General features: G+C 48.7%; 5 protein-coding genes across 5 annotated transcripts; 4 read left to right on the top strand and 1 right to left on the bottom strand.

The window, feature by feature from the left end:
• The first annotated feature begins 746 nt into the window (after positions 1–746).
• Positions 747–1271, top strand: M431DRAFT_442379 (hypothetical protein). The gene has a single exon (XM_024915212.1). It carries the CDS (start codon positions 839–841, stop codon positions 1106–1108), a length of 270 nt encoding a protein of 89 aa, XP_024773346.1. The 5' UTR covers positions 747–838; the 3' UTR covers positions 1109–1271.
• Positions 1272–3445: 2174 nt separating this feature from the next.
• M431DRAFT_17170 (hypothetical protein) lies at positions 3446–5437 on the top strand (the record flags this gene model as incomplete). The annotated part of the gene is made up of 3 exons (XM_024913031.1): positions 3446–3729; positions 3785–3985; positions 4058–5437. The coding sequence occupies 3 exons, from the start codon at positions 3446–3448 to the stop codon at positions 5304–5306; spliced, it is 1734 nt and encodes a 577-aa protein (XP_024773345.1). The 3' UTR covers positions 5307–5437.
• Positions 5438–6048: 611 nt separating this feature from the next.
• M431DRAFT_531365 (hypothetical protein) lies at positions 6049–7505 on the top strand (the record flags this gene model as incomplete). The annotated part of the gene is made up of 3 exons (XM_024920826.1): positions 6049–6295; positions 6359–6918; positions 6975–7505. The coding sequence occupies 3 exons, from the start codon at positions 6049–6051 to the stop codon at positions 7503–7505; spliced, it is 1338 nt and encodes a 445-aa protein (XP_024773344.1).
• Positions 7506–8210: 705 nt separating this feature from the next.
• Positions 8211–10683, bottom strand: M431DRAFT_495635 (hypothetical protein; the record flags this gene model as incomplete). Its single annotated transcript, XM_024917389.1, has 7 exons — positions 8211–8613; positions 8703–8885; positions 8946–9553; positions 9617–9697; positions 9761–10074; positions 10149–10453; positions 10535–10683. 7 exons carry the CDS (start codon positions 10681–10683, stop codon positions 8211–8213), a joined length of 2043 nt encoding a protein of 680 aa, XP_024773343.1.
• A 1909-nt stretch (positions 10684–12592) lies between these two features.
• M431DRAFT_495634 (hypothetical protein) lies at positions 12593–14096 on the top strand (the record flags this gene model as incomplete). Its single annotated transcript, XM_024917388.1, has 2 exons — positions 12593–13557; positions 13607–14096. The coding sequence occupies 2 exons, from the start codon at positions 12593–12595 to the stop codon at positions 14094–14096; spliced, it is 1455 nt and encodes a 484-aa protein (XP_024773342.1).
• Between the last annotated feature and the right edge of the window lie 54 nt (positions 14097–14150).

Below are 14150 nucleotides of genomic sequence, written 5' to 3'. Positions count from 1 at the left end.
CCTATGCTGGCGTTCCGCTTAGAACGGGCTGTAGACCTAGAGAGCTTCGGCTGCCTCTACGCTGGGCTAAAGAGATACTAAACTCGTAGTAAGACTCAGGAAGACTCTCCCCGTGAAACCGGCTGGTGGAGACTCGCAATCTGCAGCGGGGAGAGCAGAAATACACCAGACTGCAGACTGCATGAGCTGAACCCCTTGAAGGCCTGGGGTGTTGTTTAGGTCAACTTCGGATAGCTACGCGAAGACGCTGTAAGGAGTTGCCGGATGCAGTTACGTGGAACACAACGTGAAGCACCAAAGGGACGGTTCAGCACCACACATGCATCCCCCCCTGGGACACCGGCTAAGTACAAATATGGTGTTATAGTCCGGGGTTTGGCTATTGCTTGGCTGCATGGCTAGAGCAATTTCCTCCCGGTAGTTGCAGCATGACAGGGCGCCTGAGTGCAAGGAGATTCAGAGCGTACTGTAACGGCTGTACTGTATGGCGCACTTTACGGGGAAGAGAAGACAAAAAAGAGATGGAATCTGACTGGAATGCATCTTGAACTTTGGGCTGCGCTGAAGATTATTATTAGTGGCGGTTCCACAGTTTGGCTTGAATCCACTTCAATCACCTCAGTTTACACCTACGCCAACCACCGTAAGAATTAGGTAATTATCTCAGGACGGCGGATTCAACAGCCGGCACTTTCTTCCACTTCACCAGTATGGTACGGTATTATTACCCGCATGAGACTCCATTCGTTGTGGAGGTTCAGTCGAGGGGATTGAATCTAGTAAACCACGACCATATGGCTGTAAGGGGGAGGGCCTGTGTAAATAAATAACCCTAGCCATGTCACCAAGGCCATCATTGGTGACTTTACGAATATCTGTGCCTCAAAGACCGAGTGTCTTCTTCTTCTTCTTCTCTCCCCCGCCCCTTTGTGATCTCGTTAGAACGGCTGAGTTAGGCGAGTTCATGCATCGTATAAGGGTAGTGACCGGTCTGGACCGTCAACGATGTAGGGATTTTGGGTTATCTGATGTCCAATTTCGGCGAAAAGGGCCATTTCATCTCGTTCTAAAAAGTCTTGGCTTTTCGTTGCCAATGCTTAATTATTAGCCGAGCATTACAAACTACACAACACATCCTCAACTCCATCCCAACTCTTCTCTCCTCCTTTCGATCCTCTCCAACGAGTCCCCCTACATTCGACCAGAGGGGAGTGGCTTCAGCCACAGCTCAAGAATCAGACCATCTCCGCTGGTTTTTGAAGCTTCCATCTTACGTCCGTCGGAAAGGCTTGCTATCAACCGCCACCAAAGCACACCAAAAAAAGCCACCTGCTAACCGGGCCGCTATTGATAGCTGTCACGGCCAAGTGTGCGCCGTAAATCCGGATTTTCGCCTCCGAGTCGCTTTGACGGACGAAGCAGACTGAAAAAGCTCTCAACTGCTGCTACTAAAAGTCTCCCTACTGACCCCGGATCTTCGTACGCTGAGAAAAGGTATCCGCAAAAGATTGGCGCTATGGTAACACGGTCCATGATCTTCTCGCGCTCTTCCCTCCCGTCGCGCGCGGTGAATCCCTTTCCGATCGTCGGTCAAGCCCTTCCCACTCTCGGGAGAGAAAAATTTGATTGTCGGCTCTGGATCCGTTGACAATCGATGTGGACCTGAGGGCATTCTCCTCCACGCTTCCACTCTACGCCCATTTGCCTCGAGCGAGCCAAATGATAGCAATGACTAACGCTCTTGCTTTCTCCTGTGCTTGTTATAGGTCATAAAACCCCCACCTAACACCAGAGCTCTCTCACAGCGGCTGCTCTCGGTTCATGAGGTCTGCCACGGCTCTATGGAGATAACCGTATCTCGCGTGAGAGTCCGAGACCATCGCCGTGGCCGAGATTGAATCTTGAAAGCGAGAGAAACCAGCCAAGTGGAAGTGAATTTTGCTCATTACAAGCTTATCAAATGTGAACTGAGCTGCAGCTCTTCGATAATCTGCAACTCGCCCATTTCCAAGGAGGCATACAGAACTCGGGATGATATCAAAGTAGACTAACCACACAAGTTGATGAACCATACTTTTCTTCAACCCTCTTCCGTAGACTAACTAACAAGAATGGACATGCTGCCGCAACTCAGCCGAGTATTTGGCTAAACCTGCTCGAAGCAAGCTGTTGCTCGACACAGGTCACAAAACCTAAACCGAGCCATCTCTCCTCGACCATTCAGTCGGGAGAACATGCCCTTTATATACTTTTTGATGTCGTCGCTTCTGCTGACCAAAGATTCAACCTTGCTTACGTTTATTAAAAGAGATTTGAATACGAAAGCAGCAACTTCTGGACTTCCCCGTGGAATAATTGCGTTAGAAGCGCTGATCCGGCTGTAATTGTCCCTGTGCCACGTTTTTGAGGGTTGATAACCACGTGGTGTCGTCGAGTCATTCGAGAAGATTGCTGTTAATCCCAGCGATGTGGATCTGCATAAAATAGACGGGCTCTCTTCGCAGGCGAAAATGCCCCCCTGTCTGGCCTGTCCAATGCTGTATACAGCAACTTTTCCGCCTTTCCCAGCCAGCAAACGATCCCTGTCGCCACGATTAGCGAGTGGGTTTCTGCTTGGATGTATGGAGAATTTGCAATCTCCGCTGGGAGAAAATCCAGTCTGTTGGGATGGGATGAACCGCTTGAGATTGCAAAATGCACGAAGCCTACCCCACACAGAAGCACAGATACGGGCATGTCGTTCTCTCGGCGGCGGGCTCAGTTTGAACAGGCCAAAAGTCGAACGGTTTGTCGAGGTTCGTGCCTCGGCTGTGTGGAGTTGTGAGACATGGAATACATGGAATGGAAGCTCGCCTGGGATTCACCGACACTTGGGACGCTGTGGCTTGCCGGGGGGCTTCGGACATGTTCCTAATCATAGTAAACCTGACCTGAGACCGGATCCGTGTTTAGTCCATCTTGGGCCAAGCCCGATCTACGATATATGGAATGCAGAATGCAGCCCCCATCTAGGGGGTTTGGCTCGGCTGCAATCCACGGTGAGGGCGACTTGGTTTTGCCTCTGTGAAGAAGAGGACGGAGCAACATCCCCTCTTGGCACTTTGCCTCCTCGGTTCAACGCTCTTGACATCTCTAAACATAGGAAATATATTCAATAGTTCACCTGCTGGATCCAACGTAATGGAGCCGATTTATGCCCTAAACGCTGCTCAAGTCTTCGGCGGCAGCGACGTCACATTCGCTTGTTGTGCGATCAGTGACCGTCTCCAATCTCCGTGTCTCCAACGTCCCCATAATTGGTAATACGACGCTGTCCTCATGCGATAAAAATGGATCTGTCGCAGGAATATGTATACTGTCCATCGCGACATGTTGTTGGTGTTTCTCTTTTCAATGTCAAGACTCTACCTTTACCGGACCTTCATCTGCCTCGGATAATAGCAAGATGAAGTTCTCCCTTCAATTGGCGGCCACGGCCACGCTGCTGGCTTCTGCGCACGCGTCCAACTTGACCACAGAAGCTGTTGCTCGCCCTCCTCCTCCTCCTCCGTGCCGTTACCTCCCCAGCGATCCTCAGTGGCCCAATGCTGCCGCATGGAAGTCACTGAACTCGTCAGTCGGAGGTCGACTTGTTGCGACCGTCCCCATTGGAACGCCATGCCATGATCCCAAGTATAACAAGGCCGTTTGCTCGCAACTGCAGGCCAATTGGGAGCTGCCGCAAACCCAGTTCGTTGTTTCAACCCTCTTCGCCGGCGCATGTCTGACAGAATGCGATATGTAGCTACACGACATCCTCCTCGGTGATGCAGCCCTTCTTCGCCAACCAGAGCTGCGATCCCTTCACCCCCGAGTCTAAGCCGTGCGTTCTGGGCAACTACATCAGCTATGCCGTCAACGTCTCGTGTGACGCCGATGTCCAGGCCGCCCTGGCATTCGCAACCAATTACAACATCCGCGTGGTTGTGCGCAACACCGGCCATGAGTATGTCGACTAATTTGCAACTAATTTCTCTTTAAAGGTATTAATGTAGGCTGATCGCGTTTCTCTCAATAGCTTCTTTGGTCGTTCTACCGGCGCTGGCGCCCTGGGTATCTGGACTCACAACTTGAAGAGCATCAGCATCTCGACTTACAAAAGCGCCGGCTACACTGGTCCCTCGATGAAGGTGGGCGCGGGCGTCCAAGGCTTTGAAATGCTGGAGGCTGCCCACAGCAAGGGCTTTGTCGCCGTGTCTGGCGAGTGCCCAACCGTCGGCGTCGCTGGAGGTTACACCCAAGGTGGTGGCCACTCTGCTCTGAGCACCTCCTTCGGTCTCGGTGCTGATCAGACTCTGGAGTTCGAGGTTGTCACTGCGGCTGGCCAGATCCTGACTGCCTCTCCCTCCAAGAACAGCGACCTGTACTGGGCTCTGAGCGGAGGCGGCTCTGGATACGGAGTCGTTACGTCCATGACCGTCAAGCTTCACCCTGATGCTACCATTGGTGGTGCGAAGATCACCATCGCTGCCGCCACCACCACTCAGGACAACTTCAACAAGTTTGTTGCCGGGTTCCATGCCATGCTACCCGCCATGATTGACAAGGGCGCCATGGTCATTTACCTTCTCACCAACACCGTCTTCGTGCTCGAGCCCGTTACCGTCTATAACTCCACGTCCGATTACGTCCAGAACGTTGTTCTTGCGGATTTCAACGCCCTGATGAGCGAGCTTGGCATTACTCCCATCTCCACCCAATACACCACGCTCTCATACTATGACCACTACAACACCTACATGGGCCCGCTCCCCAACGGAAACCTCGATGTTGGCGACTTCAACTACGGCAGCCGACTGATCCCCCGCAGCGTCCTCGAGAACAACAACAATGCTCTCCAGGCTGTCCTGCAGAACCTGACTGCTCACGGTGTCGTCATGGTAGGCAGCTCCGCAAACTACGCCAAGCCGGCCGGCGCGGCCAGCAACGCAGTGTTCCCCATCTGGCGAACCACCACGGTGCATCTGCAGATCGGTACCGTCTGGAACAACACCGCACCATGGTCGCAGATGCTCGCCGACCAGAAGACCATTACCAACGAGTATGTGCCGCAGCTTACTGCTGTGACCCCTGGTAGCGGTGCGTACATGAACGAGGGCGACTTCCAGCAGCCCAACTTCCAGCAGACCTTTTTTGGCTCCAACTACAACACTCTTCTTTCTATCAAGAAGAAGTATGACCCTAACTCTCTCTTTTATGGTCTCCGCCTCGTGGGCAGTGAGGCCTGGACTGTTGATAACAACGGAAGAATGTGCCGTGCTAAATAGATAGATTTAATGCCGCCTCCAGTGAGTCGAGGATAGTTTAATGAGTCGAGGATATTTTAATAAATAGATTTGCCAGTTGTTCTCGCTTTCAACGTTCAGCCAATTAGAGTCTTAATAGTCTTAATGTCAACATCTTTAATATGATCTACCACTTGTACTTGTGACCAACACAGATTCAATTTGGTGATAACTTACTTCGTCTTTTGTCAAAGGAAATGGTAGACAACTATGACCACTAGTCACTAACACAGTTGAGTAAAGTCAGGATGATCAATTCAGATGGAGGTTGCTATATCTGGCAACACAACTCCACCAATTCCATGTAATTGAGTCTGCCGTTAAAGCAATAATATGGACCGAGAAAATAGAACACAACTAATCAATTGTAAAAGAAACAATGAGCTAATGCACGGGTAAACCGACCGGATGGTTTTCTTGCCTTCTTCTGCGATAGTGCTTACATGGAGCTCTTCAATTCGAGTAATTTTTCCGATTTGAGCCTCATCAGTCGTGTACATGTCTCGAACCTGCTGTACAATATTTATCAATGGCAGTTCATTCGTTGGAGTCCGTGATGATTACTTATATATACCCTGTTAACATTCCTAGAATAAATGTAAGATGCAATACGCTGACCGCTGTTAGAAACTGCCAGCACAAGATATAGAAGGCTGTTCCCTCTGCAGTTGAGCCCCAACATACAGAGGAAAAGTCTCCTTGAAAATCTCCTCGTCAACTCAAAATGGCACAAACCAGTGAAACGCTCGAGAGCTTGCTCGCCGCCATTACAGAGCTCACCACAACGCTCACGGCCACTCTTCGGGCAAGGAACCTGCCTGAGCCATCATTCAACGAAGATGCACCAGGATCCCTACCACCTGATCAAGATATCCAAGGCCCCCGTACCAAACTTGTCGGAGCTCTGATGGATATGCTGCATCTAGCAATGGGCCCCAACGAGTATTTTATCACACAAAACATGTGGATAAGTACCACAAAGCCATACATATCCTGTTAAGTTTCGTCGTACTGAGGGTATGAATCTTAGCTAGGCAATGAGGCCATGGCACTAGACGTCCTCAACCGCTTCAACTTCTGGGGCGCGGTTCCAATGGGAGGCTCTGCCAGTTACGCCGAGATTGCAGCCGCTACGAAACTACCTGAACAAATGGCTCATCGATTCCTTCGCTTCGGCATGAGCATGTACCTGTTTCGAGAAGAGTCTCCTGAGTCCAACCGGATTGTCCACACCGCTGCCTCTGCATATATGGCTCGTAACCACCATATGCAGTCCTTCACGAGTCATCTCCTTGAAGACGTCCGCCCTGCGACTATAGTAATGGCAGATGCATTGCAAAAGTGGTCTGCTGGACACCCGACACCGAGCGAAGAGTTGGAACATGCTGCCTTCTATCTAGCGAGTTTTGACGGCAAGGTGGTGTCTCGTCCAATGTGGGAATTTCTCAATGCGGATGAGAAGGAGGGCGAGCCAAAAGGCTATCGTGCAACTAGATTCGCTGAAGGACTGCAAGCTCTCGGTGGCATGATTAATACCGAAACTTATGTGGAAACGTTTGACTGGGAGAGCCTTGGCGAGGCTATTGTTGTTGATGTATGTCTCTGACAGATCTAATACGAGAGAGCTCCCATCGCTAATTAATCTCACAGGTTGGCGGTTCAAGCGGCCATATCAGCGCAATGGTCGCAAAATCCCACCCACAACTCCATTTCATAGTTCAGGACCTCCCGGAACTACAGCCAGCCTTTGACGAAGCCATGGCATCAGCTCCTAAGCTTGCCGACCGCATATCATTCCAAGTTCACGACTTCTTTACGCCACAGCCTGTTTCCGCAAGCGCATACATCTTTCGCAATATCTTCCACGATTGGCCAGACAAATACGTTGTGAAGATTCTCCAGCAACTAGTCCCAGCTTTAACACCAGGGGCTCGAATTGCGTTATTCGACATCATTATGCTTCCAGATTACGATGAAAATCGACAGCGACCGCCTTTACCGGTGAGGAAGATGCAGGGTGCTTTTGACATGCAGATGTTGGCTCTTTTCAATGCTAAGGAACGTACAGCTGAAGATTGGACTATCGTATTCAAGATGGCAGATGATCGGTTCCGGGTGAATGCCATAAAGATGATCCCAGGTGCTAGCGTAGGACTTATCGACGTTGTATTTGATGGATAATAGGAGGATAAGCAGTGATTAAAGGGAAAATTACTCTAAAAAAATTCCATACCACTGCTACATACCAGTGATATGTTTATAATTGCATTACTGTTTAGCTTGAGTGTTCTTCAATGGTTTCTTATTGAGTAGAGAATGCCAAAATAGAGTTTTCTTTAAGCTATAACTAAGGCTTTCACGTGAATGACCCAGCATACGACAAAGATGAGCATGGCTAGGAGTAGGCGAAGCTTTAGTTAGTTGTTGTACTCGGTCATAACTTAATATATACTCCATCATCAGTTCAATACCCTACCCTCGGTAGCGATTCAACTGCATCCATCCATATTGCCCTTTTCAGATGACGGCCCGTGTGGGATCCAGGCTCGGCATCGGCCCGAGATCGCCAAGGCTTTGGCTTGGGTAGATTCAGGTCTGCCAAGCAGCCGAGGAATCTAGAGCATTATCATCCCATTTATCCCGAGATCTAACTCAAGGCATGCCTTGGCACGCTGACCGTGCCGTTTGTGGTCAGCCACACCATGGGTAGTTATTTGGTAAAAAAAAATACATTCATGAATTCGGTTTAGGCTTCATGGGGTGCATATAGAAGTAACATGTTTTTGATCATTAAAAAGTAGTTTAACAGGAACAGTACATAAAGCCCAACATAGGCTACATACATGTACATACAAAGTATCAAGCGCATTAGGTATTATATTATGATCATGATGAAAAGTTCAGCATATCGACAAAACTGAAAATGGATGCCTCAGCTGTAAGGGCATCAATAAAATCCGCCTTGGTGACATTGGCACCAAAGAGCTCCAACTGAAGAGCAGTATCTGGAATAGAGCTCGGAGGGGGCATCAGCTCCGCTACGGGCGTTATGTCTTGCTCGGGAAGAGAGTGGGTTAAAGAAATACTAGCAGCATCGTCGGGGAAAAGCTGCTGGATGGCCTTGCCGAAAATACCTCGGCACACGGAAGCGACTGAATACGTCTTTTGCAGCTCTTCCAAGATCATCATGCACATGTTTAGCATATTTAAGCCGAGTCGCCTTGAGAGGGCGTCGCCGAATTTGCAATTGAGAAGGTAGACTTGCATTGCCGGGACCAGAAGCGTAGGCCTAAGCGGTAATATTAGTATATATCTCGGTCAAACACAAACTGTTGGACAATAGAAGTCAAAGCACTATTGAACGCAGGAACAACTCACGTCATTGGTCCGGCAAAGGAAAAGAAGTTGCCCTGAGCGAGTGCATAGACAATGTTGCACGTCTTTGAGGCAGCAGACATTGCTTTCCCCTGCATTTCCTGTTGCCATTCTCTCTGGCGGTAAGAAGGCAGATCTGAAGGAGCCTCTACACTACAAGGTCGGTAAAATGTGATTAATATGGCCCTTCATCTGTCGGTTAGTGAATCGTAAGCGAGAAAAGGAGAACGTTGAGGAGGTACTAACTGATAGTGTAGCTGCAAATGGTAATAGTAAAATGTCGCCAATCGAGATAGAATCGGATCTGGGTGTTCTGGCATATTAAAGCGCATCAACTCTGCCTCGAGAGTATCAATCTGATTAATAGTGGGTTTAGGCCGTCGCAGCTGGTAGCATGTCATGAGCGTCTTGCCCAGCAATTTCGTCATTTGTATCAACTGGATCCAATATTCTGCCAATCGTGGCAGGTCTCTGGGGAAGAACGCCGATGTCACAGACTCTGGTATGCCCTCCAGGTCTACGGCAATGTCTGAAACCAGCGGATCTGGAGTGTCAGATTCGTCAAGGTTGATCCGCAAAGGCCTGCCCAGCGACACGGAAAGCCAACGATCTCGCCAGAAGCACGTCCACCATAGTCTCCGAAATAGTGAACGCTGTCGTTCGGTTATGGATGGGTTGTATCCGATGGCATCAATATCGCGGTGGAGACCGAGGACATGACACAAGTTAATAGCTCGGCCACTCCACTGCCATGGCTGCATGTGGTCCTCTATGTCTGAGTTCCAGAAGCCTAATAGCAGCGCCCCCTGTAGAAGGATGAGGTTGTTCTTTTCCCCGCCGTTGTTATATACGCACTAAATGAAGGGTTAGCTTTATCGGAAACAGAGAGACAATAGAATAATACAGAGTTGACGTACGACCGCACGAGCAAACATCTCAGCTTTAAACGCTTTTCGAGATGTGAACCCTTCATTCTCGTATATCTCTGCAGGTACGTACTGTGGTCCGTTAATTAGCAATTACATCCACCACAGACGATCTGGATAGAAAGGAGGAATTACATTGGAAGAAATGGTATAAAGACCCCACAGCAGTATAAGGTTATACTCTTTCAATCTTTTAGAGCGATGGTATTCCAGGAGCTTGTCCGCTTCCAGGATGGGCATGATCGGGTGGACATTGTGAAAATATGCCCGGATCAAACTATCACTTGCTGTGTCTGATAAAAATGAATAGACGCCTTTACGGCGGAGAAAGGTTTTTTCATCTTCGGTTAAGGTGGTTGGCTTTGCTGCCGGCATGAGGAGATGCTTTGGTATGAGGTGATCGGTTGTGCATATATGCATGGTTGATGTAGGCCCCCCAGTCTGCTCACCTGCATGGGTTTAGAGTTAATAACACGCTGCTGCATGAGACTATGCACCTCGATGATCCTTCCGATTAACATACCGATGTAGTACGGGACTTGGCACTCTCTTCGTGGATGTCCCAGGGCCACTTCTACCATCTCAACGCCGAGCTGTTCCTCATCAGCAGCACTTGGCTCGCTGGACGCAGCTGAAACTTTGGTCTCAGGCGTGTCCAACGGCGCTTGTGAGTCTTGCAATGGTACAACTTCACCCCCCGGACTAGAGTCCGGTGACGAAGGATTGGCATTGCTTTGGTTAGCGGTATCCCGCATTGCCGAGCTTTCAACATAGTGACGGGGAGCCGGGAACACAGTAGTGCTCTGCCGATGGCTGTGGGACGAGTGGCTTGGTATCAATCAGTAACCCGGTTTGATGATATAAACAACATCGTTTCCCATGATACGAATACACGGACGAATGGCTTACCGTTTGCCTTGTCGTGGCTTCAGGATGCATTCCGTTTGGTCCTGCTCGCAACTAATACACGGCACTCCCGTCATGGACACGCTACATCGCACCTTGCGCACCCGGCAGGTTTGACACGCAATAGCCGAACGATAGCGGCGAGTCGACATCTTGACGCAGTTATTTCTTTGCCTTGACACAGAGCTACTGGACCATTGAAGGGATCTTTGCCTGTTGGGAAATAGAAACGAGGAGCTTCGACGCATGGAAACCTCGGAATATTAAACCTCGGACTTGAATCCCACGTCAGCCGAGGTCGGGCTTGTGATTGGCTGAATGTATGGCATCCGACCCAGTTATATGATTAGAATGAAGCCTCCCTGTCACGGGAATGATGACAATTCAAGATGAGTAATCTCAAGAATTCGAAGCTGAGGAGAGCAAAAACTACTGCAAAACCGACACGGAAAATTCTAAGGGGTTTTCCAGATAACTTATGTCGCGATTGATTGAAATATGAGTCAAATTTGCAAAGAACTTTCACATGGCAGTTCGTTCCCGGCTGTGATCAGTAACGGATCTGGGCAAAGTGGGAACTACGGAGCGGCCACTCGGGATGCTCCGAAGTGCCGAGGAATCCATGGATCTGTTTAAACATCCATGGATGCAACACGTTTATCCTAACCACCTGTAGCCAATGAGGATAAGTTGTGAAAAGGGTTGCAGATCCAATAATGCCACGCCGATCCATATCGAGCAATGTATTTATACCCAAATCGTCCCTTTACCGAAAATTCCGAACCTCTCTAGCGCTCTAATTTATCAATTTTTGACCGGTATCCATGAGCTCGATGGAAAACAAGAAGAGCTTTTGCGACATATGGAAGGAAGGGTTTCACGTATAAAGCTATGATTTTTTTCCCCCAGCGTCTGGTCCAGTAATGAAATACTGAAGCTCCTTTGAGCCGCCACTAAGATATCTTAGGAAGCGTCATAGAACTCTATGTCGACCACGTAAGATCAATCGTCGTTGGTGTCCATTCTGTACTTTGATCTACAGTTTGAAAGAATACCTGGACCAATACACACCTACTACGTATCTTTAAATTTCACTAGCATGATCGATAGAATACAACACCACGTCGAGAAATAATAGCTAGGTAGTACTGTATGGGGCCGCCTCAGCTATGGAGACCTCTAACCGATCAAGAGTTTAGCTCTTCCGGTATGAGTAGCCGTCTTCCGGCCCGGTATTTGGTGTTCGGCCCCGTTTGGGATATTTTTACCTAAATAGGAATATGGTAGAAGATGTCTGTTGGCTGGCCTTTGAAAGAGTGAGTTCCTCTGCTCCTAGCGCAGATTCAGATCGCAGACCACAGGTTGATCTGAGCTGTCGGCTCACACATGATTATTCTCGTATAAGAAACAAAGGTCGCCTCCAAGAAGCTTGTTGAAATCGTTCTACGTTACGAGGATAGACCCTGGGCAGCTTCGAGGATGAAAATGTCAAAGGAGTATCTAATTAACGTAAACAAGTATGCGCGGTCGAGTATTTGAGCTTTACAGTCCCCTACAACAGTTGCTCTTATTATTGCAGCTTTTCACTGGGTGGGTGCATATACAAAACTTGAAGAAGATTGATCCAAAATTCTTAGCAGCGACATCGACAGAGACAAGATCTTCCCAAGGTCCCTAGTGTCGACAACTTCTTTGAGAGAATTCACAGTAACATTGTCCTCATCAAAACATATGTTAAGCGGGAATTGTTACCCCGGGAGTAATCCGTTGAGGTCATGAATCTTTTATCGTTCTACTGCTTAATTGTAGAATTAAAGCATTTATATGGTAGGCTGAGAATAATAATACTGCGTAGATGGCATCGAAAACCGGTGTCTCTGTGGCACGTATGCAAGGGAGACTATAAGTATTGGCATGCATGGATTTCCACAATTGTGCGTAGGATTCAAGCGGCATGACCACATAACTAAAGCCTGGTTTCGCAAACCCCTCAATTTGTATCGCTCAACAATCTTCAACATCAAAATTGGTCACAGAGCTGCTTCATCGACATTAGCCATAATGGCGACTGCTGCTACCAATTCAACCTTGATTGTGACAACCCTGAGTCCTGTATCCATTGGGGTGGCTGTGATTTCGATCTTGCTACTGAAATTCCTTTACGGACTGAGCACCGACCGCCTAGGACACATCCCCGGCCCCTTCATCGCTCGCCTTACTCCAATCTGGTACTGGTATCTTACTTGGAAAGGTATTGAATGTACAGTTATTACTGCTTTGCACAAGAAATACGGACCTGCGGTCCGCATTGCCCCGAATGAAGTCGACATTTCCGACGGAGCAGCTGTCAATCCTATTTATGTCGACAATGGCGGTTTTAGAAAGATTGCTGGATACAGAAATTTCGATATCAACGGTTTTCCTACCATATTCTCAGTGACAGATCATACCCACAGAGCAGTTCGAGCCAAGGCTGTGTCGCCCTTGTTTGCGCAGCAAGCAATTACAAACAGCAAACCAGCTATGCAGAAAATTATCGATGCAACACTGGTCGAGTTACAGCGCCGAAGATCTCTGGTAGCAGGCAGACCAGTTGATTTATTAAACCTCTTTCGCTCCATGGCGATGGATGCCTTGACGGAATATCTGATTGGAGAGTGCTTCAACAGTGTTGGCACTGAAAGACTTAGCGCGACTGCTTTCGTCGATAATTTTGCTGCGGGCGGTCGCTTCTTTTATCTTCCGAGTTGGTTATTTAGCTTTGTTGATAGTTGGGCTGCGAAATTTGACAAGAATAAGCAGTTAATAACCACGAGTACAGATATTGTTCAGGAGTTTGCAGCCAAGGTTGTGGATGGCAGTATCGCCCAAGGAGAGAAAGAAACATACCAAGGACGCCTTCTTAATGCAAATCTCTCACGGGAGGAAGCTATATCACAGGTCATGGATATCATGTTTGCAGGCACAGATGGGGTTGCTAGGATTCTGGCTGTTTTCTGTTGGCATCTTGCCCAGGCACCCGATACGTGAGTGATCCCCAACTACGCATAGACACTTTTCTTACTTATTTTCCAGGCTCGAGCGTATTTATAAAGAGATCATGCAGAACCCTGGAGTCGACGCTCGATCTCTCCCTTATCTATCGGGAGCGGTTAAAGAAGCTTGCCGTCTAGCACTGGCCAATCCCACTCGTCTTCCCCGGGTTGTCCCACCGGGAGGGCTGAATGTCCCGGGGTTGCCAACCATTCCAGCTGGTACAAGCGTTGGAATTGGAGCCTACTCGCTGCATTTCAATTCCCAAGTGTTTCCAAAGCCATATGAGTTCGTGCCAGAGCGCTGGCTGGAGTGTACGCCGGAAATGTTGCGAGATAGTTTTCACTTTGGCAAAGGCCCGCGGCAATGCATTGCCCGCAATTTTGCATCTGCAATTGTGTGGTGGGCTTCTGAGGCTTTGGTTAGAAGCCGTGTGTTAGATGGCGCAAGACCAGTGGTAGAGAAGATTGAGATTGTAGAGTGGTTCAATAGTAAGCAAGTGGGTGATAATATTGAGCTTAGATGGGTGTAGAATAGAAGACTCTTTGACTTTAAGAGATAGGAGTATTGTATATGTCAGCTATCT

This window comes from Trichoderma harzianum (assembly GCF_003025095.1).
Source record: "Trichoderma harzianum CBS 226.95 unplaced genomic scaffold M431scaffold_7, whole genome shotgun sequence".
Lineage (NCBI taxonomy): Eukaryota > Fungi > Ascomycota > Sordariomycetes > Hypocreales > Hypocreaceae > Trichoderma > Trichoderma harzianum.
This window is presented reverse-complemented; position numbering and strand designations above follow the sequence as displayed.

What these genes read in the sequence shown, in the direction of transcription:
- M431DRAFT_442379 (XM_024915212.1), top strand. Translation starts at nt 839, where the DNA reads ATGTCACCAAGGCCATCATTGGTGACTTTACGAATATCTGTGCCTCAA.